Source organism: Schistosoma haematobium, chromosome 4 (genome assembly GCF_000699445.3).
Source record: "Schistosoma haematobium chromosome 4, whole genome shotgun sequence".
Classification (NCBI taxonomy): domain Eukaryota; kingdom Metazoa; phylum Platyhelminthes; class Trematoda; order Strigeidida; family Schistosomatidae; genus Schistosoma; species Schistosoma haematobium.
Genome location: NC_067199.1, coordinates 17,859,614 through 17,882,950, shown reverse-complemented (window position 1 = coordinate 17,882,950; position 23,337 = coordinate 17,859,614). Strand labels below are relative to the sequence as shown.

General features: G+C 37.7%; 1 protein-coding gene across 1 annotated transcript in view; it reads left to right on the top strand.

Moving 5' to 3' along the window:
- The first annotated feature begins 1,656 nt into the window (after positions 1-1,656).
- MS3_00007552 (uncharacterized protein) overlaps positions 1,657-23,337 on the top strand; it is a 31,033-nt gene continuing 9,352 nt past the window's right edge. Inside the window, exons 1-13 of the mRNA XM_051215848.1 lie at positions 1,657-5,004; positions 5,039-5,183; positions 5,223-5,289; positions 5,323-5,410; positions 5,450-5,545; positions 5,580-5,651; positions 5,750-5,890; positions 7,820-7,945; positions 16,593-16,737; positions 17,913-17,975; positions 20,397-20,489; positions 21,203-21,313; positions 22,648-22,956. Of these exons, the coding sequence (XP_051066389.1) occupies positions 4,786-5,004; positions 5,039-5,183; positions 5,223-5,289; positions 5,323-5,410; positions 5,450-5,545; positions 5,580-5,651; positions 5,750-5,890; positions 7,820-7,945; positions 16,593-16,737; positions 17,913-17,975; positions 20,397-20,489; positions 21,203-21,313; positions 22,648-22,956 (1,675 nt within the window). The 5' untranslated portion in view covers positions 1,657-4,785. The remainder of the gene's footprint in view (positions 5,005-5,038; positions 5,184-5,222; positions 5,290-5,322; positions 5,411-5,449; positions 5,546-5,579; positions 5,652-5,749; positions 5,891-7,819; positions 7,946-16,592; positions 16,738-17,912; positions 17,976-20,396; positions 20,490-21,202; positions 21,314-22,647; positions 22,957-23,337) is intronic.

The window sequence follows — 23,337 nt, the reverse complement described above, 5'->3', positions numbered from 1 at the left end:
CCAGTATCTACTAAGAAGTCCAAGCCAGAGCTTCTGTCTCTAACATAAAACAAACAACTGTTTACGCGCCCCTCCTCAGTTGTCGCGACCTGGATAGGGATTATTCGTTTCCCATATTCTTGGGGTTCCTTTTAGACCAGGCGCATGGTTGCCTGCATTGGTTGAGTTGACACCAAACCTACGGCGGTACTAACAGAACTATCCAGATTAGCTGAACACTTGTGACTGTTTTGTAACTTGGATTTCGGTCGTTGTTGTGACCTGCTCCTGTTTCTATGAGACATTTCGCATTCTGGAGACAGCCTTATTGTGACTTTTAACACTCTCAATGAGTCTTTTTATGAATGAGTCTTCTGATGGTTGGTTGTTCCTGCGCCCACCATTGCCGACCCCCTCTGAGTGTTACATGCTGAGTTTCAATCTTCTCAGTATTTATATGTTCAACTTCGAGAATCGCTTGTTTATGAACCAATACCGCTACAAATATTTCATCCATTCACGATCGAGTATAATCCTTACGGAAGCATCTAGAAAATCCTAAATCATGCGCCATGGTTTGGGTCAGATATCTATCTATGTTGTTGCTATATTTAGCAAGGTTTCAGAAATTTCCAGTAGCACACGTTTGTGTGTAACTCTTTAAAAATTCTTGTTTACCGGCATTCGAACAAACCTGGGATGAAGCACAATTATGCACTTGGCACGTTTTTTCTTGTTCTCGAGTTGCCATATTTATCTATGCTAGGCTATTAAAGCGTCTAAAAAGGTGAATCAAGTGATTATCAATTAAAAGACATATAAGTACGTGCAAAAGTGACGCTTTCTTCGTCTTCCATCTGTTTGTACAAATAGACTAGAAATGATCACACCGTTTTTTTGAATTTAAATTTTCAGGAGCTAAATGGGCTTACTGGACTGACCGAAATTGAGATTGAGTGCCTGATCATAAATGCTTTACTGACGTTTAAGAATTCTTAAAAGTAACACGCAAGCTCCTTGAAATTTGTTACATTACACCAAGGATGAAAACTTATTTGGGACGCAAAGTGAAGACTTTTCAGTTTCGCATTACACAACAGGCTTCAGTGTGTAATATTCTGATGTCTAGCTAGTAATTATGCGCCATCAATTATAGACGTATCCTTATTTTCGTGTAACTCTTTTAGTTGTACTTAATTTATTATCCAATTTATTATTGATTACTCAGCTTTTCTTGCGTTACTTCGACATTAGTCTTCATTTTCTAGAAAAACGTCTCCACCTGTTTAAAGATTTGCCCCCCCCCCCCCCGTAGAATATGCAAGCATTCATCTGATTACACATTTTTACATTTCTTTCAAGAATTCGTATTTTCACAGGTACGACATCAAATCAATCGAGTGTTTGCGGGTTGTACATGATTGTTGAGAACCTGGAATACAGTGAATTCACATCATTTCGCTTTTTGTTCCTAGTTTAGTTCGATCTCATGGCATCCACGTGCTTCGTTAAATTGGTTGTTGAATAATGATCAATAGTGTCTCATTCCGGTCAACGTCTTTGCGAAACTCAGATCTTCGGCATTTAACTTGTGCGCCTAATAGGTCCTTTATTTGTTTAAGAAAAACTTGAATACAGCCTGATGCGGATAGTTATGTGATCCCTCTGTTGTCCTCACTCTTATTAAGACCTTTTTTCTTCGGTATCTTGATGAAGCACCTTATTTCAGACTTTCGACATGTTTACAGTTAATTATATGTCTGACTTCAGTACCTAAGCTGGTGAAGCAGTTTCAAAGGCCAGAGTAACTGCCTAACCAGGTGAAGTTGATAAGTTTAAGAAACTACATCTTAGATAGGAGACAACTCTTTCGCATGAAACACAAGTCTGAAGGATGTACCTTCTCGATACCTTGACTGTCAAACAGTTGAAAAATACTTCTTACAACGTGAATTGTGTTCTTTTGTTAATTTGACAAACTGCGCAACACTAAGGGTATTCTGGAGCGCTTTTTGGTGTGCTTTCGATTGTACGGCTCTGTTTTCTCATGCTGGTTTGTTTCTGAAATATGGTAAGTCAGTCTGACTATCTTCATACAAACGAATCTTAAATGACAAATTTCTTGGTTGTTGCTCCAATATATATAATGTTATGTCGAAATGAGTTGTGTTGCTTGGTTAGTGGGGATCACAAATGGATCAGCTGTTCTCATATGTCCGTTGCTATCTTGCCTCTGATAGTAATCTTCATATCAAATTAAGACAGATTTGCCAAACGCTTTTCAGATTGATGCTCTGGCCCTTTAACTACTGAATGATGCCATTCTTGAACAAGCTCGTACACTTTCATAAAACGTTTGTTTGAATATTGAGAAAGCATATTTACACAAGTCTTGATTTTTATTTATGGCAGCGTTTTAGTCCATGCTTTTATATCCGCCGTCTAGTTAGCTATCCAACGTCCTGCTGTTGGAACTTAAATATTTAGACCCTTAAAGGGTACTATAGCCATCCGATGTGTTTGTGGAAATGAACAATTGAAACCTACTTGGTCACCAGCAGTAATTGCCTTTTGCGTTTGTACTTTTTTGTGCATGAAACGTGCTTGAGCATTAAGACAAGGTATGATTATTCTTTTATTAGTTTTAAGTACTAGGATATCGTTTGGAGATATAGATCAAGTAACTATGCTGATAGTACTAGTTAATTTTAACTTATTTTGTGATGCCCTACTTAGAGAAGGTACAAAACATCTAACGGAAAATTATTTCTGAACAGTGGGTAAAAACCATGTTTTAGTCCAACCAAACGACGAATTATTAATCATACCTTAGAGTGCTTATCAATAAAAATGGGTGGTTATCAACAAGATGTTTGTTGAATATTTACATTCGTATCAAGAATAGTTGAGGTTTATAAAAACAAATATTCTCTTTGGATATCTTGTAATATTGGTATATACCAGACACTGCTGTTAATGTCAGAGCATGTGATTATGGACGAAGGTAGACTTGATACACTCGTGTCAAGTTCATCTGGAAAAGGTTAGCGTTTTAGTCATCATAGAAATCTCAATCTGAGAAACCATACCTTGTCTTGGTCTTCAGGGACTGACCTATATTACCTGGAAGTTCACTGAATAACTTAGAATACTTATGATATAGTTCTGTTCGGTGAAGCTGCTGGTATAATGCGGAGTATTATAACCTTAAGTAACAGTGCAAGCATTTAAGGTGTTTCTTCATCTCAATGTAAAATTTTGGTTTCGGACTGATCTGAATAATAACATAGATTAATTGTTGGGAGTGAGGCAGTGTGGTGTACCGACCACTAACCTTGGAAGTCTCTTTGACCCTAGTAAGTTGGTGACTGAAGAAACATTCATACTACAGAAAGCTTAGTTAGCTTTTGGATATCTACATCACTTGTCGCGTAGGTGAGATGTTCGTCTGTCAATCATACGGCGAGTATACTGTGTGTCAGTTAGCTCTGTCTTACTGTATGACCGTGAAACATAGTTCCTGATAATAAAAGATGGACGGGCTGAAGATTTTTTGCCGTAAGTGTCTTCAAAACTCCCACTTTATCGTAAAACGATCGACTGAATAATGTTGAGTTTAGCCATAGAGTACTAGGCAAATATGGAAAATCAGTTGATGAGATTATAGATTTTCGACTGATGTATTTAAGACCTGGCACTCATGCTTGACCACTATCTACTTTTACGGGCAATTTTTACCTTTGTAGGAATAGGTCGGAAGAATTGTAGGGGAGGCTACAAGAAGGCGTAGCATCAGAACATGAAATCACTGACTTGTTGTGAATCATGTTGGTAGACGTTGACCACCTGGTTGGAGTCTGCACGATAACTGCGTCCTTTTTTTAGACGGGTATAATGTCTTGAAATTGGTAATAATGGCTCATTTGCATTCATTCATTTTACTCTAGATCTTGAGCTTTATTATTCCTTGCTGCATATCTTTGTCTTCTCTAACCATGTTATCAATCGCTAGTCTCCCACATTATCTACTACTACAGTATTTCTATTTATAATTTTATGTCATCTTGCTGATGTATTTTGGTCTAACGCATATATGTGCCAAACACTACGTTGATTATGACCGACTATTATGTTTCCTAGAATACTTTACTCGTTTTATTCAACTGCCGTAAGACGTTCACGTATTTGCATCATTAACACAATCTAGTCTTTGATTGGTGGGATATTTGTCAATAATTGTCAACTAACTTTCCCATAGTGGTTTGAATCCACAAAATTTGTAATCACAAAACGGTACTCTTCAGCAGTACGTAAATCTATAATTTTTAATGTAGTTTGTCTTGTAGCTTCTGCGATCAATTAGTAATAACTTTAAACTGTTGATATAGCTAGATAAGCCGATCAATCAGTCTACCTGGACTCATTGTCGTATAGTCTCTCAGTACCTAACATGAATAAAAACAGCTCATGCAAAGTAGCGACATTCGCTTCAGGATGGTTTCCTAAGCCATTTGCTCAAAGTAATTAACGTTTGCTAATTAGATACTTGGTAGTCATTGGGGGAAACGAATAGTACAGCAGGTTAGTTTTACTTTTGCTGTTGAAACTGTTACTGTTTTTGGGAACAAGGAGTAGTTTCATAAAGTTCTTATGGAACTCACTTTTTGGTATTTGGTCCTGTTCATTCGCTTTCCAATTCTGTTTGCGATTTTAATTTAAGAACTAACAGTTCCGTGCTGCTTCCACACAATAACTAAAATAATTCTTATTTGGTAGCTACTCCGTTAATTCTGCGTGTCCTGTTCAATGTCAGGAAGCCTCATTAGTCAGCGTGAAGAGCAGCCAGTGTTGGTCCTTACCTGTCAGCGAGATTCACACCCTTTTCAGGACCGCATAATTATACTAAATGAGATAATAAAAGTTGGACGTTCAGTGGCCCGCGCCAAACCTACAAAAACCAATGCGATCTTCGACTGCAAAGTCTTGTCGAGAAGTCATGCATTGATATGGCACAAAGGTGATCGGGTATGTTTTCGAATACTTTTAATCTCATTTACAGTTTTGGTTACGTGATACAAATAGTAGCAATGGAACTTTTGTCAATAACACAAGAATAGTGAAAAAAAATGATGAAGATTTTGCCGACCGTGAGATATTTTCCGGTGATATCATTCGTTTTGGAGTAGACGTCGTTGAACATGATAGTAATTTATATTTCGTTGCTTATATTTATTTGACCTTAGCAACTCACGGCTGCATCATAGCTCAAGTTGCTTTGTATCATCCTAATGGAACAGAAGCAAAACAAAGGTAAATAAACCATTAGTTTTATTCGCTTAGTAGCGTTGATTATGTCAGTAGTAATAATGCTTTGACTGGTATCGAGGCACTCCATACTGAACAAATGTTCCGCTTCACACATTACATTAGCGTATGTTTATTTGTTTAGTCATTCACTACTGGTTTTCAGGAGGCTTTATTTCGGGAACAAGTTCTGGACACAAAACTTGAGTCTATCAAACGGCTCCTACAAGAGGCACAAGAAATTTCTGAGGCTGGTTGGCGAGTAAGTCTAAGCTTTCCGTCATTCTATCATTTAGGCTATGGTGGATGAAGATCGACTTTTGGAGAAGCTAAGTCTCTATGAAACTCAACTATCTTTATTGAAGCAAGTGAGTTGCCAGTTCACAACCATGTCTTTTAATATTAGTTTTGGATTTTGCATAAATACTTATATGCTTCGGATTTGTGATATTTTTGTTGTTTCAAGGATTTGCCCGAGAATTCGTTACAGTCGCATCTAATGCAGGCTCTAGAAGAAAAATTTAATCTTGAGAAAGCCAGTAAAATAATGTTGGAACGCCTGTTAAACGAGAAAGCGGAAGTTTTTAGCAAAGCTACAGATCTTGAGGTACGTTCATGTTATTTTAGTTATGTGTACATTTCAGTCGAACAAGCATTAAGAACTAATGACTAAACTTATTTCCCCTCGTTCTGAGACTTTGGAAGAACCCATCACTTTAGTTCTTTCCGAAGATCCATGAATTCTTCAATCACAGTGACCTTTGAAACACTAAACCTATATATAATGAGTTCTTCTTAAACGTCAAACCATAACTGTCGGACTCCGATAAGCATACCTGTCCTAAGATTTGACGAATGGTGAGTATATTGTCGATGTAGCCACGACCAGGTCTAAAGCCAGCCTGATTTTCTCGTGTTTGCAGTTTACGAGTCTTTGTTAGGCGTCCGATAACTATTGAGGTTAGTATTTTAGATGCTATGTTGGTCAAACTAATCCCTCTATGGTTATCAGAGAATGATTTTGACCTCTTTTTATATATTGGGACAATCAGTGATTGCGACCAGTCAGATGGGATTACGTCCAACTCCCAGATTTTAGCTAAAATATTAGTCAACCTAATCTCTCAAACTGGACCACCATTCTTAAAGTCCTCTGGAGCCAATCCATATGGACCAGCTGCTCTTCCTCGTTTCAGATTAGTTATAGCCTTTTGAACTTCAGCTAGAGTCGAGGGACCTACTTCAATGTTCCATTCAGGCTGTCTAGGAATGGTAGGTGGTTGTAAAGTAGCTGAAGGTCAGTTAAACTGTTCCTTAGAATGTTCTGCTCATCGTTCTAAACGTCTTGACTGGGAGCAGATAAGAGTGCCGTCGTTTTCTGAGATAGCCTCACTTACACTTGACTTATTAATTCTAGTTTCTTTTTTTAGTCTGTAGAGCTGTACTGTGTTACCTACAACCGCTACCATTTCCATCTCTTTTGCTTTCGTTGCTGACCACTACTCGCGGTCGTTTTTATACCTGCCAGTCCACGAGGACTAGCTATCGGGTCGCCAAATAAACGGAGGGTGTATCTCGTCGGCTCCCCCTTGTGGCGAGTTAAGGTCAAGCGAACGACCATATTAGGATCCTGTATGCGTGTTTCGGAGACAGCATACATCAATGGTACGAGATTCACTGTTATGCTGGTTGTCTGAGGGGAACACCTTACTGCCGTCACAACTCTGTACAGTCGGCAGTACGACTTCGCCCTCGGACCTTGGGTTTGCTGCTCTTCAACCGACCTGTCTTGCATAGTAGGACCTTGAGGAATGATTGTCCCGACCAGCATAGCTCGATTGGTTCATCACGATAGGCAAGCCTGATCACCACGTTAAGGTAGCAGCAACGGTATTCATGTGCTTTGTATTTAATTGTGGTTTCTAAAGGAATATGAACCACTTTTTACGTTCTTGTTTATGAGTCTGATACAATTTTAAAGACTGTTGATGTGGCACTCGACCAAACTTCACGTATATTTAATAAGTCATACTAGGTAATAAGGCCTGTTCATGTTTTGTTTTGGTGTCATTTACGATCAGAAGTCTTTCGGTCAGTCAGCTACAACGTAGGACCAGGCACATTTATGCATCGGTCCAAGTTGCCATACCACATTAACACAACAAGATGGACACCGGATTCATAAAAGTAGTTAATTCAGAGGTGGTAATATATAAAAGAAAGATTGCAATAAGGATATGAAGTCTTTCATGCACACCGAAATCCGTGGTAAAATTATTGGGAATACAAAGAATCTAGATTTGATTTTAATTATTTATTCAGTTTTTATCGATTGTATAATTCTGTTTTTACCTGACAGTACGTAACTTTTCATCAATTTCCACATGTATTCATACTAAAAGAACAATGTCACTTATTCTTAACGTATAAATTTATGTATGAAATCACTAACCAAGCTTGGTTTTTTAGTTTTAATGCGGAAATAGATTGGCTTTTATAAATTCTCTATATCCACGAAAATGTATTCATGTTGTAGCATTCTTTGGTCGTGTCTCAAAAAGAGTGCATTCGCCTTCGTCAAGACTACGAAAATATCCAAGAAGCGTACCAGAATTTGGCAAATGATAGGCAGTCGAAGCAAGTAGCATCAGAGGGATCAAAGGTAAGCTTTAGAAAAGTCAAGGCTCTATTTCCTTGTTGGTTGGTTGCATTTATAAATCAATTTATCAAGTTTTATGGTCTATATTTTGCCATCAGTTCAACACACTTTTGCTTGCGATCACTTGTACAATTAAAAATACACTGAAAGTACAACGTCCATAATCATGCTCAATACGTTTTATGTTTTGTTGTGAGTTTTGCTGTTGACCTTTTTCTGGTTTCAGTAATGCAGAAAGATTTTACGATTGGAATGAATCCCCGGTATATAAGGTATAAAATTAATATGAAACTCGATTCTTCAGGAAAGAAATGAGTGGACAAATCTACGATACTATGACCAATTCTCAATCATGCTGCTCGACGTCTCAAACAGTTAGTCGTGAAAACTGTCTTTACTCCGAACTAGTAGTCTGCACCTAACAATACTCAGAGCCAACAGTCCATGATTTCCTAGACTGATGGTACTTCTTGATTTGACCACCGTAGCCTCCTACCAGTCTATTTGTTGAGTCGGCTTCCGAGAACTACAATGGAGCCTCCGGAGGCCCTAAAGGAAAATTCTCCGGCTCCTATATGGCCTCTGGAGGCTCCGTTGTAGTTCTCGGAAGCCGACTCAACACCTCCCCGAATAAGATTTCTTTCTAGGATCCACTTGTAGCTTGATAACTGGTTTCCGGTGGCGTCCCATTGTTCTTGTTGTCTTCCTTGTCCGAGGCTTCTTTTCAGTGTCCTTGGGCATATGTAAAGTTGATGTGTCGAAGATTAACTCTAACGGAAGATTCGGCTGGTTATTTTGAGTCTGCCAAGGGTTAGTGAATTTGAAGCATGATACCTCGATGGTAGAGAACGGTAACCGTTTCCTTAACGTCAATGCAGTCGAGAGAAAAGTTTCACAAGGTTCCAGTACGCATAATTATCGTAATGACAGTGACAAACCACCATCTCCATCCTGGTCTGTGTGGCGCATATGTATTTGGTGCCTGCTTGTACCAATATTTATGTGGCATTGCTCCACTACCTTGTAGAGCAATGCCAAGAGATGCAGTGCCATGGTATCCTGTATTTCTTGAAGTAGGATTTTGCAGAATATCGTTTGTGGTTTCTTTTTCTGCAGCCGGTTTCTATATGGCACTTCCAACGACAATTACTGCAACAATGTTCTTTAAACGGGCAGAACCTCTTGTAATGCCAACCTCCACAAGACCAGCATGGAGATGATGGTTTGTCACTGTCATTACGATAATTATGCGTACTGGAACCTTGTGAAACTTTTCTCTTGACTGCATTGACGTTAGGGAAACGGTTACTGCTCTCTACCATCGAGGTATCATGCTTCAAATTCACTAACCCTTGGCATTCGGTAGTTACTTCCTGCAGCATCATATTGGGGCAGTGTTCGAGCTTGCTTAGGATTCTTGTTCGGATGTCAGCATCTTCGGGTGAACGCAGGCTACAGACAAGTACTAGGCATTTAAACTGGTCTTCAGTCATGGAAGACAACTTGAACCTCTCACACTCTCGGTTCACAATTCCTGCATGTTTCACCCAGTCATCTGGTTCTTTCGTTATCTTCAAGCATTAGTAACGGATATTAAATAGAGATGACTGTTCTCCAAAGATTTGAGACAGAGTTTTAATTGTTTCATCAAAACTATAGTCTCGTGGGTTCTTCGGGAGAATGAAGTTACTGTAGCGATCATGTTCCATTGTCTCAAGTTTTCTTAGAAGTATTTTGACTTTTGAGGTGTCATGAAGCCTGCAGAGACCAATACAGAGCAAATTTTCATATTTCTTAAACCAAGAATCAAAAGTTACACCTGCTGCAACATCAAAATTAAATTCGTGAATGGCATTAATGACTGAATCAGTATGAGATACTTGCGATTCACCAAAAGCAGGGTTTTGCTGGTCAAATCCAAGGAAAAATGTTTCTGATTATTGTGGATGCATTTACTAAGTGGCCAGAAGCATATACCATGCCCAATTGTACAACATTAGAAACAGTCCACAAGTTGTCTACCTTGTTTAGCTGCTTCGGAGTTCCAGAGACCTTAGTAACTGATAATGGCTCGCAATTAATCTCAGAATCGTTTAAGTATTTCTGTAGCACAAATGGAATAACTCATCTTTGTTCTCCGCCCTATCATCCGCAGTCGAACGGACAAGCAGAACGTTTTGTGAACACTTTTAAACGAGCATTACTGAAAGGGGGAGGCGAAGGGACAACTGGACAGATAATCACAAAATTTTTAACATCCTACAGAACCACTCCGAACCCAAATGTTCCAGATGGTAAGTCTCCTGCTGACGCCATGTTCAGAAGGCGTATTCGGACCGTTTTCAACGCCATGTTGCCATCCAAATTAGTGGATGAGCACAGTTACAATCCAAATATCTGGAGCCTTAATGTTGGCGACGAAGTTTTCATTAAATCCTACCTCGGGAAGAACCTATGGGAGCTAGGAAAAGTTGTACAAAAATTGGGAAAAGTTTTGTACAGAGTCCAAGGAACTTTTGGAACATGTATATGACATACAAATCAGATCCATAAAGACAAAAGAACGATGCAGACTCAAAATAACCAGCCGAATCTTCCGTTAGAGTTAATCTTCGACACATCAACTTTACATATGCCCAAGGACACTGAAAAGAAGCCTCGGACAAGGAAGACAACAAGAACAATGGGACGCCACCGGAAACCAGTTATCAAGCTACAAGTGGATCCTAGAAAGAAATCTTATTCGGGGGAGGTGTTGAGTCGGCTTCCGAGAACTACAACGGAGCCTCTAGAGGCCCTATAAGAGCCGAAGGGTTTCAGCTAATCAGAGCATGAGGAAGCTTTCTAGAATATCAACATGGTATACTACTATTGGTCAGTAGCATAGTATGTTTCTTAGCGGATTGGCCAAATTATAATGTTGATTTGACAAACAGTCAGTCAGTCAGTCAGTAACAACGTAGAACTTCGTACGTACGTACATCAGTTCGAGTTGCCACACCACATTAGCACAGAGATACAGTTGTCGATTCAAATCCCGTAGTGGTAGAGGTAATAAGAGTATAAGCAGTAATCGGGAAGATTAGGGTTTGGAGATGTTATTTAAAGAGTATAATCCAGTGAAATAAATTTGGAAAGAGGAAAAAAGGGACATGAATTCAGAAGATTAGAATTTGGGAGAACACAGAGAGTGGATGCACCTGCGCCATTGCAAACGATTTTGAGCCATGTCATTCAGGGTCTCTAACCATCGGTTGCTATCATCTCGCGGTCCCCAACCAGGTAGTCTACACCTACCAACATGGCTCAGTCCACTTGTCAGTGACTTCATGGACTTGTGCCATGTTTTGGTTTGGCCGCCCCTAGCTTTCTTCCAACCTACTCCTATACCACTGAACATAGCACGTCGAGGCAGTCGGTAGTTGGGCATACGTAACACGTGTCCCAGCCATCTCAACTGATGAAGTTTCACTACTTCATCAATTGATTTGCCATCCTTACCTAGTACCCGTTTCCTAACAACTGTGTTACTTACTCGATGGTCCCATGATATACGAGCAATGTTTCGAAGACACCTATGATCAAATACTAGTAGCCTACGGATATCCTCTACTCTTGCCGGCCATGTTTCACTGCCATAAAGTAGGACGGAACGAACTGCTGCGCAGTAAACCCGTCCTTTGGTTGATAGACGGATATCTCGCCTACGCCCTAAATGACGCAAGTTGGCAAAAGCTAGTCGAGCCTTCTGTATCCGTGCTGAGATTTCGTCACACACTAAACCACAAGGGCTGATGAGACTTCCAAGATAAGTGAAGTGGTCGACACACTCAACTACTTCACTCCCTATCACTAGTTCGGGTGTCGATGTAACCCAATCCTGAAGCAACATTTTGCATTTCGAGGGGGAGAATCGCATCCCGAACATGCTTGGATTGTTGCTTAGAGTGGTCAGAAGACTCTGCCTTTTTTCAGCGTCTTCACCAAATAAAACTATGTCATCAGCATATTCTAAGTCAACAAGTGAACCTCCCGGTAGAAGTTCAACCCCTGGAAATCTAGATGAGGAAAGTGTTATCTCTAAAAGTACGTCAATGACAAAGTTGAACAAGAATGGAGAGAGTGGGCAGCCGTGACGAACACCACTCGAGGTAATCAATTCTGATGACAGTTCGCCATAAGCTCTCACTCTACCAGTTGTGTTCGAGTAGAGAGCCTTTATAGGGTTAATATACTTCTTTGGTACTCCTTTCAGTGACAAACTCTGCCATAGAACCTTACGATCAACAGAGTCGAATGCCGCCTTAAGGTCGAGAAATACTACGATTGTGGGGCGTCTGAACGTGTGTCTGTGTTCTCGAACCTGACGTAGTGTGAATATCTGACATATACAACCACGTCCAGATCGAAAACCAGCCTGGTTTTCTCTAGTCTGCTCTTCACAAGCTTTGGTTAGGCGTCGAAGTATTATTGAAGCTAATATTTTAGACACTATATTAGTCAAACTGATTCCTCTGTGATTGTCACAGGAGGAATCTTGTCCTTTCTTATAGACTGGCACAATCAGTGATTAAGACCAGTCAGATGGGATTACGTCCAGTTCCCAAATTCTACCTAAGACCTCGGTTAATCTCATTGCTAATACTGGACCACCATCCTTAAAAATCTCAGGAGTAAACCTGTCAGGGCCTGCTGCTCTCCCTCGTTTCAGATTTCCTATGGCTTTTTCAACTTCGTAAAGGGACGGAGGACCTACATTAACTTGCCATTCAGGTTGACTGGAGATCGTGGGAAACCGACGTGTGGCTGAAGGCCAGTTGAACTGATCCCTAAAGTGTTCTGCCCATCGATCCAATCTCCTGGATTGAGAATGAATAATATGTCCATCTTTCTCTGAGATTGTTTCGCTAATGGTCGGGTTCCTAATTCCGGTTTCCTTAACGAGTCTGAACAATTGTCTGCTATTACCTATTGCCGCTGCCTTTTCCATCTCTCTTGCTTTCGCTACCCACCACTGTTCGCGATCATTGCGTAGACTTCTTGTCAGCTTGCGCTTAAGCTGACTCCGCTCTTCATTATGTTCACAGCCAGGTGGAATGAGTTTCCGAGCATCTATCAGTGCGATAGATGCTGCTGAGATCCAGTGTTGCTCCCTAACCTTCTGGTTTACCTTACTAGCAGATATCACTGCTGTTTCCACAGCTTTTCGGATATCATTCCATGCTGCCTCAGGGTGGGCATCACATACATGGCTGCCTAACTGTTTTCCTAGTTGTTCCTGAAATATACTCTTAGCTTGACTATCATTAAGTAGGCCCCTAAGAGGTTTCCTTGCAGCGTCTTTCCTACGTCCAGTAAGACGCAAGCAAATACGCGCTCGCACTAGAGCATGATCTGAATCTAGGCATGTGCTCCAGAATGAGCGACAGTCTTCTATCGAGCCCCTCCATCGGTGGCTGATAGCGATGTGATCTATTTGGGTCCAACGTTGGGACGAATTAGGGGGTCTCCATGTTAAAAGATGTTTTTCCTTATGTTTAAAGTTAGTATTTGCAAGGAACAGGAGGTTATCTGAGCATAGCTGCAACAGACAGTCGCCATTATCTGTTCTCTGAGCCACGACACCATAAGATCCACCTAGGTGTCTTTCCCTATCGCTTAGTTTACCTACTTGAGCATTAAAGTCACCGGCCACTATTACTACATCCGAGCGCTTAGCTTTTCGGAGAAGGTCCGAAAGCTTTCTGTAGAACTCATCTTTTACATCATCTGAGCTGCAGTCAGTGGGAGAATAGGCAGAGACGACGAAGAGGCAACGACAAATGTCCCTATCTTTCCGGATTCTTACTGTTCCGTTCAGTCGGACAGCGCACAAACGACTGTCTACTGGGATCCACTCTAAGAGAGCTAGTTCTGCCATAGGACTCAATGCTATACCTACGCCGGCGAGGCCACGGGAAGCAGAATCAGGGCTTCCAGATACACGAAGCGTAAATCGAGTCGGTTCTTTATTTTGGCATGGTGAGGTCAAATGAATGACGCTACTTGGATCCTGTATGCGCGTTTCGGAGACGCAGCACACATCGATGGCGCGAGATTCTAAAGTTTTAGCTAAGGAAGCCTGCTGTCCTATTTGGCAAAGTGTTCGTACGTTAAAAGCTCCTACGTGTAGTTTAGAGCGTGGTTTCAGGAGACCAGGAATGGCGTTCCACGTACTCGAATCGTTTGCCCTAGCGGTGCGAGGTGATAAAGAGACGTGAGGAGGGTTAGTCGGGGAGATAAAAGAGGTATTAGAAGGTATAGGAAGGATTTGAATGTGACCACCTTGGTCTCTTGTGCTGTTACGGGTATGAGGGCTGATATCACTTCCCGGCTGCCCACACCGTGGAAGGGTATTTCTTGAGGAACCTGAAAAGGAAATTGGATTAGTGTTGGTCTTGACGACCTGGGAGCGTGACCGCAGAGCCCAAGGGACAACTGCTTGAGGCCGGTCGCGCACGGCCTTTTTGTGGAAGGTTTTTGACGTGTTAGCTCCGTTCTTCAAAGGGCCTTGCCGCCGGAGACGGAAATCCGTGAGGTAAGGTGAGGTGTGACATTTTTAGGGTCGACCTTTTCTAACCCCACCCCTCCTTGTGGGAAGGCAGCATCGCTGTCATGCTGGTTGTCCGAGGGAAACACCTTACTGCTGTCACACCCCTCTGTAGTCAGCAGTACGACTTCACCCTCAGACCTTGAGTTGCTTCTTTTAGTCTTACCGTTCACCAATCGACCTGCCTGGCATGGTAGAACCTGCAGGAACATATGTTCCAGCCAATATAGCTCGGTTGGGTCATCACGATAGGCAAGCCCGACCACCGCGTCAAGGTAGCAGCTTCGATCGGGGATTTGACAAACGCTGATAATCTATAAATACCCTTGTTTTTCTGTACGAAAACGAACCTTTGGAGTAAAGTGCTTTTCTCTTAATTTGCGCCTTTTCCCTCGTGTTCAGGTCGCTGCGTATTTTCAGTTTGGGGGTTACTAGAATAGCTCAGGAACCGAATAAAGCGTTAAAATTAGCAAGACTTACCACTATTCTTATGCCAACTAATATTGGACATTAAGGCGTGCGTATTTAGGCACCTTTTTGACCTAGTATTTTAGTCGTAAATCCTTTTGGCGCTGTACATGTCGACGAGACATTTTTCCATCGTCATAGACGCGATTAGTTTAATATAGACAAGAGATATCACTCTTGATCCTCACATATAGTTTCCGAAGATTTCAGTCGAATCTTATATCAGAAAATGCCTATAAAGCAGTTATTGGGTTACACATAACTGTTCAAATAGGTTAAGACTCCTAAATGAATTGGAAATTATTCAAACTGCATTTGAATTATCCAACCGACTTAGTTGTCATGGCGGAACCTAAAGAGATGATGTAGCTCTGTTTGATCATCACGGTTAGGAATCACAATCATCACATCAAGGTAGCAGCTACAGACGGACCTCTTCTTAACTCTACCCATGATTTTTATCCAAAACGAAGTAAAACCAGTAGTATTGTCTAGTGCAAATTCAAACATACTACTGGTTTGATAATTATATTTTTTGTTATATCTCAATGAGTAGAAAAGTTGTATTTTTGACGTTTCTTGACTTAGTGTAAGCTACTTCAGAGTAAATAAATAACCGAATTAGTTTAACACAAGTTTAAATAGTACCATTTAGAATTGTGTTATTAACTTTCTACTAAAAGCTTGATATTTCAATAAATTCAACTACCCATTAGTGTTGCTTTGACAAAATCACCCTTTACTGTTAAGTGATACTAACTTCAAAACTAATATTTAACGATTCTCATACTAGAAGTGAAACAGTGAGATAATGTAAGCTATATGATTTTGTCTTATGAAAAAATGTCAAAAATTTCATAATTAAGATTCTTTAATAATTTTGTCGCTGTCTTGGTTTTCTATGGTCTTTAGTTCTAATAAATCAGATTACTGAACATAGTATCACTTTTTACTAAGGGTATACGTGTGGCCATGTGAGAGTATTTTGAGGGGGAGAGCTGACTCTCCTCACCCTCGGCCGTACCGGGGTATTTGGGAGCATAATAAAGGGGCGGATTTGTATGCATATAGCATACAATTCTCTTTGAACCTAGCACACAACAATAAAGTTGTTTATCCAGAAACTTTTTTTTTAGTTTCTAATCGATTACATGATTATCATTCTTTTAATTTATGAAATTTTGTTTAGCTCACGATTCTTCACATGTTACCACTTGTATTGTAAAATCTGACATTTCATTTTTTTTCAGTAGATTTTAGAGATTTAAGTACAATTCATGTACTGACAAATCACTCCGTAGCTAACTTTGCTTAAATATTACTATTACTAATCATATGAGCTCTTAACGTTGCTTTTTACTTAACTTGATCTGGACAGCTAAATGATATTGTAAGCTCGAATAAATGTCTATTTATACAGTCTAGATTGGGAACATGTAGGCATTTTATGCGCTGCATTAGGTGTCCAATATATGTTCGAGTAAGATGATAAGTCGCAAACGGTTTTTAACATAAAACAAACAATTAGTTTGTTTGTTAACTAACTGTCAAAATCATATTTTCATGTTATACTTTGATTTTATTCGAATTCAGGAAAGCAAAATCGAAAAATCTGATGTGAAAGTCGAGACTGACCAACTTAAAGATGAAAAAGTGCTTGGAAAAGTTTTCGACCAGTTTCTATATTCTGATCATAGAGCAAATAATAGACAAGCCCTTGATAGCCATAACGGTAATGGTAAGGATTCTCAGTAATGTTTTTTTGTCTTATTTAATAGAACTAGCTGTTTGATTTCATTTGACATCTAAGATAAACAAGAATGACTCTTATCTTAATGACTTCCTAAAAACATTTTTTGGGTAACTAAAATTCTCCAGATTTGAATCCAATGGTTTGTGATTAATTTATCCCGACTTACGTATATCCTAAATCAAACTAGAATAGCAACAGATAAAGTGAAGTTTGAGTGTTCAATAGGTGTTTCTATTAAGGACAAAGTAATATTATCCTGCTTAGTTTAATATAAAATAACTTAATACAAAAAAATTATTCAGCCATATCACTGATAAGTTCATAGCTAAATCTCTAAGTATTTCCCAACTTTTCACAGTGAGGAAGTTGACAATATTTAAATGTATATAAAGCATCAACCGAATTAATAATGTAGGTAGGTTGATTATTTATGTTTATGCGAAGTACTGACCTAATTAGTGATGTACATATAATCACTACCTCGGTATTATTCATTCGTATCTGGTGTTTTACTTTTTTCAAAACAGTTGTTCCACAAATCACTAACAGCACAGAATTCTGTTATATCTGTTTACACAGTCCGTTCAACAAATGCGCAAACTGAAGTGGGATGAACTTAGTTTTTACAAATTATAGGATTCATCATTACTATTCCCTTCAAAACATTTTTCATTTGTGGCAGTACACTTGTCTTATCTGCGATTTCACTATCCAGAAATCCCTGAAAGCTCTCAGAACTCGATATTTTGCATTGTTTCGTCTTCTCACATTTTGCTAGAATCGTATGCACTAACAAGTTTTCCAAATTCAATCAATCAGGAATCATCCTGATAGTGAATCAACAGTCAGAAACCAAAAGTTCTCATACATCCAGTGTTTTCACCAAAAGAAACGTGTCATCCTCCATAAAGAGCTTTTAGTACTTCAATTTTCGTGCATAAGTAAAATACACCATCATTAGAAATGTTGATTTGTCAACTAGATATCTTGCATTGGTGAATCATCGACAGACGTTTCTCGACTGAGCTCATTTTCCTGGCTTAGTAGCTGGATATTAAGATTTTAATTAATATGTAAATAGTATGTGAATTTATGGTTATCTGTAACAACAGTACAAATTTGCGATCATTAGATTTCCTAATTCTAAGCTTTTTTTTCAGATGCAAACATTCTTATGAATGGTTTAGACAATGGCATTTCGAAAATCCCTGAGAATTATGATGGTTAGTATATTTCTTTTTTTCTTGCTGAATTTATGCATTACCTATCTGTTCATTTATCTATTTTTGCTAAAAAAGATTCGGTATAGATAGACGCTGAAAAATACTTCACAATTGACGAAGTATCAGTTATGAGAAATAAAACGGGAAATCATCTATTAATAAGATAGAAAAGTAATATTTAGAGAATCAGCTCAAATAACGAAACATTTAAAATCAGTTTCTTTTTCCCCAGAATATATACTTCAAAGGAACTAACGGTAACTACAACAGGTTTTCCGATGATATTAATTGAATCCTACTTCCAGGAATCTATGGGGATACTTGTAATATGTAAAAAGAGTGCTAATACCTATCATTTTGTAATATCATCCCCCAAACTGACTGCCGCTTTACTTTCATTCAGTTTATGTGTCATCAAATTGTATCCTTTTGATTCGTGACACTTTGGCGTTCGTAATACGAAAATTAATCCAGTCTTCCAAATCGTTTCCAGGTTCACCCAACTAACTAGACACATGAACTCTTCAACAATAAGGTTGCAGAAATAGTGCCATACAAACATTTCATATAACTTTAGCCACTAACTGGTAAAATGACTTTTATAAACTTCGTCTAGGTATCCGTCTAGCTTTGGTAAATCCCTCAGACTGGAAAAAGTTCACAACATTTGGTATCACTGGCTGAAACACTTGTATATTGTCCTGGAATGTGCAATAACTTCATTCATTGACTTAATCGTTCATCCAACATAAATATCTGTATTAATCTAATAAAACTGGGCAAGCTAGCAGCGTAGTCATTAAAACGTTTAAAAATATACTCTAGGAGTTTGAATATTGACATATGTTAAATTATTAGTGTTTGACTGGTTTTCTACATCGTACTCATCAAACGTAACCTCAAACATATCAACATTAGAATTAGTGACATCATCATTAGTCATGCATTAGCTATATGCATGTGCTTACAACCTTTAACAAAAAACAGGGATTGATGATGATGTACAGTATTGAGCCGCCAAATAAAATTCTCACTTCCAAATTTTTCTTGTTATCTATCAATTATCAATGCGATCTCAGAGTTTTATGGTTATAGAGAGGGGAATGGTTTATTTTAGTGTTTATGTGAAATCCAACTTCTAAACTTAGAATGCAGTTGTATTGTGGCATACTGAAGAGAGATATGTATAATTTGAAGATAATTTTATTGTTCATTGACGTACGTTGGATAGAAAATGAAAACCTAACAGCACTGGAGATGTTTCTTAGGCTCTTTAGTCGTACGCAAGGAAACATAATGAACTCCTGCCTTTCAGCTAACCAGTATGTCAGATAACAACTATGCGTTTTACACACATGGTCATGTGATTTTATTTTAAATGAAGCTTACTTTGTTCCTAAAAATATCATGTTTGAAGTCAGTTCAGTTTTAAGTAAATCAACTTTACATGCTCTTAAGGGTTTGTAAATCTGAATTCTGATAAATTTCGAAGAATAAAATCGTCTGTATTCCTTATTCTTAATACTATTGAATATCAAAATCAAGAGTCATTAAAGAGATCTTCATTCAACGAATTTACGATACAGCTTGTTAGGAAATTAATTAGAAGCAAATAGTTTCTCTGAGTTTGTTTTCGTTGATGAATAATCCATTTTCACTTGTAGTCAAGTGTTTGCTTATCTTTTGATGGAGAGAACTGAGGTTTTATGTTGTTGGCAATAGTAGTAATATCGAAAAGTTGGAATCGGAAGATTTGTTTTCATTGTTAGACCATATGAGATGAATTATGTTACTATAATTCGCGTTTTATTTTGTGTCATTTTTTTGCGTAATTCAGAGATATTTTTCTTCATCAAAGTCATATTCGTCAAGAAGTCGACGAAGTTAGCAGTATGATCAAGTCGGATTTAGTGACTTTAGTAGAGCTCCGTTATTTGTTAAGTTAACGTTGTCGACAGTCCGACAGTAGTTGACTGAGCATATTAAATAAGTATTGTGAAATATCACAAATTAAATGAAATGTAGTATAGATTTTTTGGATTCCAAGTTAGTGATAGAATGGTGTGTTGTCGGTCGACCCTGGAAGCTTTTGGTTCAATGCAATCTCTTTATTAGTTAGTCCGTCACTGGGACGGAATAGCTTTATACTTTTCTCGTTTTTTTATAAATAATTCTTCGGTCAATGTTGGTTCGTCATGAAAAATCTGTTCAAAATAAGTTAAGCAATCCGAATTTGGATTTTGAGTTTATGATTGTTGTTTGTTATTTATCGCATAATAACTAGAGATATTCTTACTCATGAGAAACCATACATACATTCTGAGTATTTTCGGTTCTGCATTTTATATACTGATATATTTCTGGATGTTTTATTCTTTGTTTGCTTTTACTGTAATGTAAATACATTATCTTATTTTTTAGATAAGTTAAATAATATCAACGAACGATTCGGTATGCAAAATAATTCCGATTTATTGAAATCATCGGAACGTGATAATTTCTTCAGTGTTCAAGGTTAGTGATAGTTTATGCTGTTTGTGTTTCAGTGTTCCCACCGCTTTTTTAATTTATTTAATAAATATGATAACGTATAGTCTCTCTACCTGTTTTGTACGTGATTAGGGTAGCGCACACTTATATGAAGTTCGAAGAACTCAGAACCATCGGAAATAAGTTCTTCATGAATAATCAGATTTCCGGGTTATTTTGAGTAATAAGAGAACTGAATAGACTTTTGTTAATACGGTCTTAATCTCAAATTCTAACTTAATTTACTAATAATAGAGTAGAATTCTATGAACATGGCACTCATATCTTGTAATTTCTTCAAATGGTTGAATTCGATTATTTTGACTAATATCATCCATCTTAGATTAAATAACTTTTGATAATTAGTCATATAAATGCAAATAGATTTATTATTCTTGTTAATATCTGAGATTTTTGAACTTTTACGAATAAAAATAAAGAGAACAATTGTTTTGTTCTTCTTAAGAACATAAAGACTGTCTTTTTAGGCAACATATACTTCTATAGGTATCATTATCAAGGTTCGATTTGATAATTTCGAATAAATTAAGTATTGGGTAGATTGTTATAAATAAATAATATATTTGTAATATCCCAATGAAGAAGTGGCTTACACTATGTCACGAAATGTCAGAAAGTCCAATTTTTTATAACATATACTTCTGTTTGGATACTTAATTTTGCTGTTTGTTTTTTAGGGCAACATGTCACCACAAATGATGAATCTCATAACGGTCATACATCTATTCGGATAATTGAAGGTATTCGGCTTTTCAATCAATCAAATCAATTAATCAAATTGCTCCAAGGTATGAATAAATACTGTGTAGTGTTTACCTTTATTATACCCTTTTTCATTAATTTCCGGAAAACTGAACTTTACCTCATGTTTATTGTCATTTTCAAATTTGTGGTTGATGATTAAGCGCTTCATAAGACTCTTTAAGCTGCTCAAGGATGAAGTTGATAGGTTTTTCCCTGTATTAATTACATAGAATAAATGAAATTTATTTCGTATTGACACATAGTTGGGATAATCTAAACTCGTCTACTATTTACGAAATTCGGGATCACGTTTTAAAACATCGCTATTTCAATTTCTATTAACATAAAGTTAGGTGAGTCTACTACATTTCCTGTTTTCAACTAACCAACACATTTCGGTTATCTGTAATTAATAACAAAAGTAAACTTAGGTACAATATGCATCGCAAGACAGCTGTAGAAAATCGTGTACAGAAGCGAAAACAACCATTTATCTACTTATGTACGAAGTTAACTATTTACAAAATTTTATCCTCTTGTATCTCCCAGGGTTATTGATCGATTAAAGAGTGACAATCCACCTTGTCTAGATCATTTTTGTATTGAAATTATCAAGCTAATTCAGAAAGAGTCTGTCTTTCTAGTACAAGGATACTTTGATAAATAATTTTGTGACCACTTCTAAGTTCTTGCTGTAATAACTTGATACATTTATACATTCTGGGGAATTCCATTTGCCCTTGTTTTAATAATCAGATTATATTTGGATACCTTTCGATGTCAAACAGTATAGATGTACAGAGATATTATTTCGGCAATGATGAAGCATATATTTATATAGATTTACTTTGTTAGATATGTCGCATGTAGATTACCTTGAGCTCTATTATAATTAAATATTATAAATCGAATTTTTAACTATGAATTCAACAGTAAAATAAATACTTAACACTATATGTTATAACGCTTGGTTTTCCTCGTCTACATGAATTCGACGCTAATTTGCATTAGACGAATATCTATACTAGATACCCTCCCAGTGTCTGTTCTACCAGAATTCAACACAACTCAGATCAAGAACACGTGATTAGCCTGACTAGAACGTAAGTATATTTCCACATCAAAGCCCGACAATAATAATAATAATAATAAGGGTAAAAGAATATATAACTTATTTGTACCTGTCAGACTATCTACTAGTCTGATTAAACAAACAACGAATCATTATCATTCTCGCCCACACATCACTATATGATCATTTTATGTTGCTACCTTTTGGCTTTTTTATAAACGTACTGATAGGGAAGTTTTTCAGAGTTTATCCCTTAGTTCTTATAATCTTATTTAAGAAAAAACGCTTTACGATTTATTCATTTAGATGAATTAAGTATTTTGGCCAAGATAAAAAGGTCAAATGAATCAACTCTTTCCTTACCGGTGAATTCTGATCCAGCTACAAACAATATTGATTCTTTTGAGTCTCTTGATAATGTTGATCCTGATAAAACTTCATTGAAAAGACTCGATGTTGTTAATTGTAAAGAAAATAATTTTGAAACTGCCTTACAACGTGCAACAGAGTATGCTACTTTAGTTGCTAATCTTCAACGTCGTGTGGGTGCTGATTTAAATTCTTTGTGTTTACCACCGAATCTTCATAATAATGCTGATATTTTTAATATTCACAGTAAGTTTTCAATGTGTTTTACGTCAGTAAATCACTGTATTCTGATTCATCACTTTATTGAACAAACCAGTGTGCATATTTTATACATGAAATTAAATTCTTTCTTCTTATGGTCCATACTTTTACAAAAAGGTTTCCAAATTTGAATAAAACAGCAAACAGTTTTTGTTATAGTAGTGGGATGGATAATTAATTGTTATTCTATGTACTATTTATTCACCACACTAATTGACACTAAAGAGTAACTAACCATGTACACACTGGTGACTAACTTCATGACTAGTTTCCAGGAGTCCTAGTGACCTTAACCATATCAAAAGTGAGAGGGATATAGCCTATAACTATGAATAATCTCTGTGCTTATGACACGGATTGACCAGA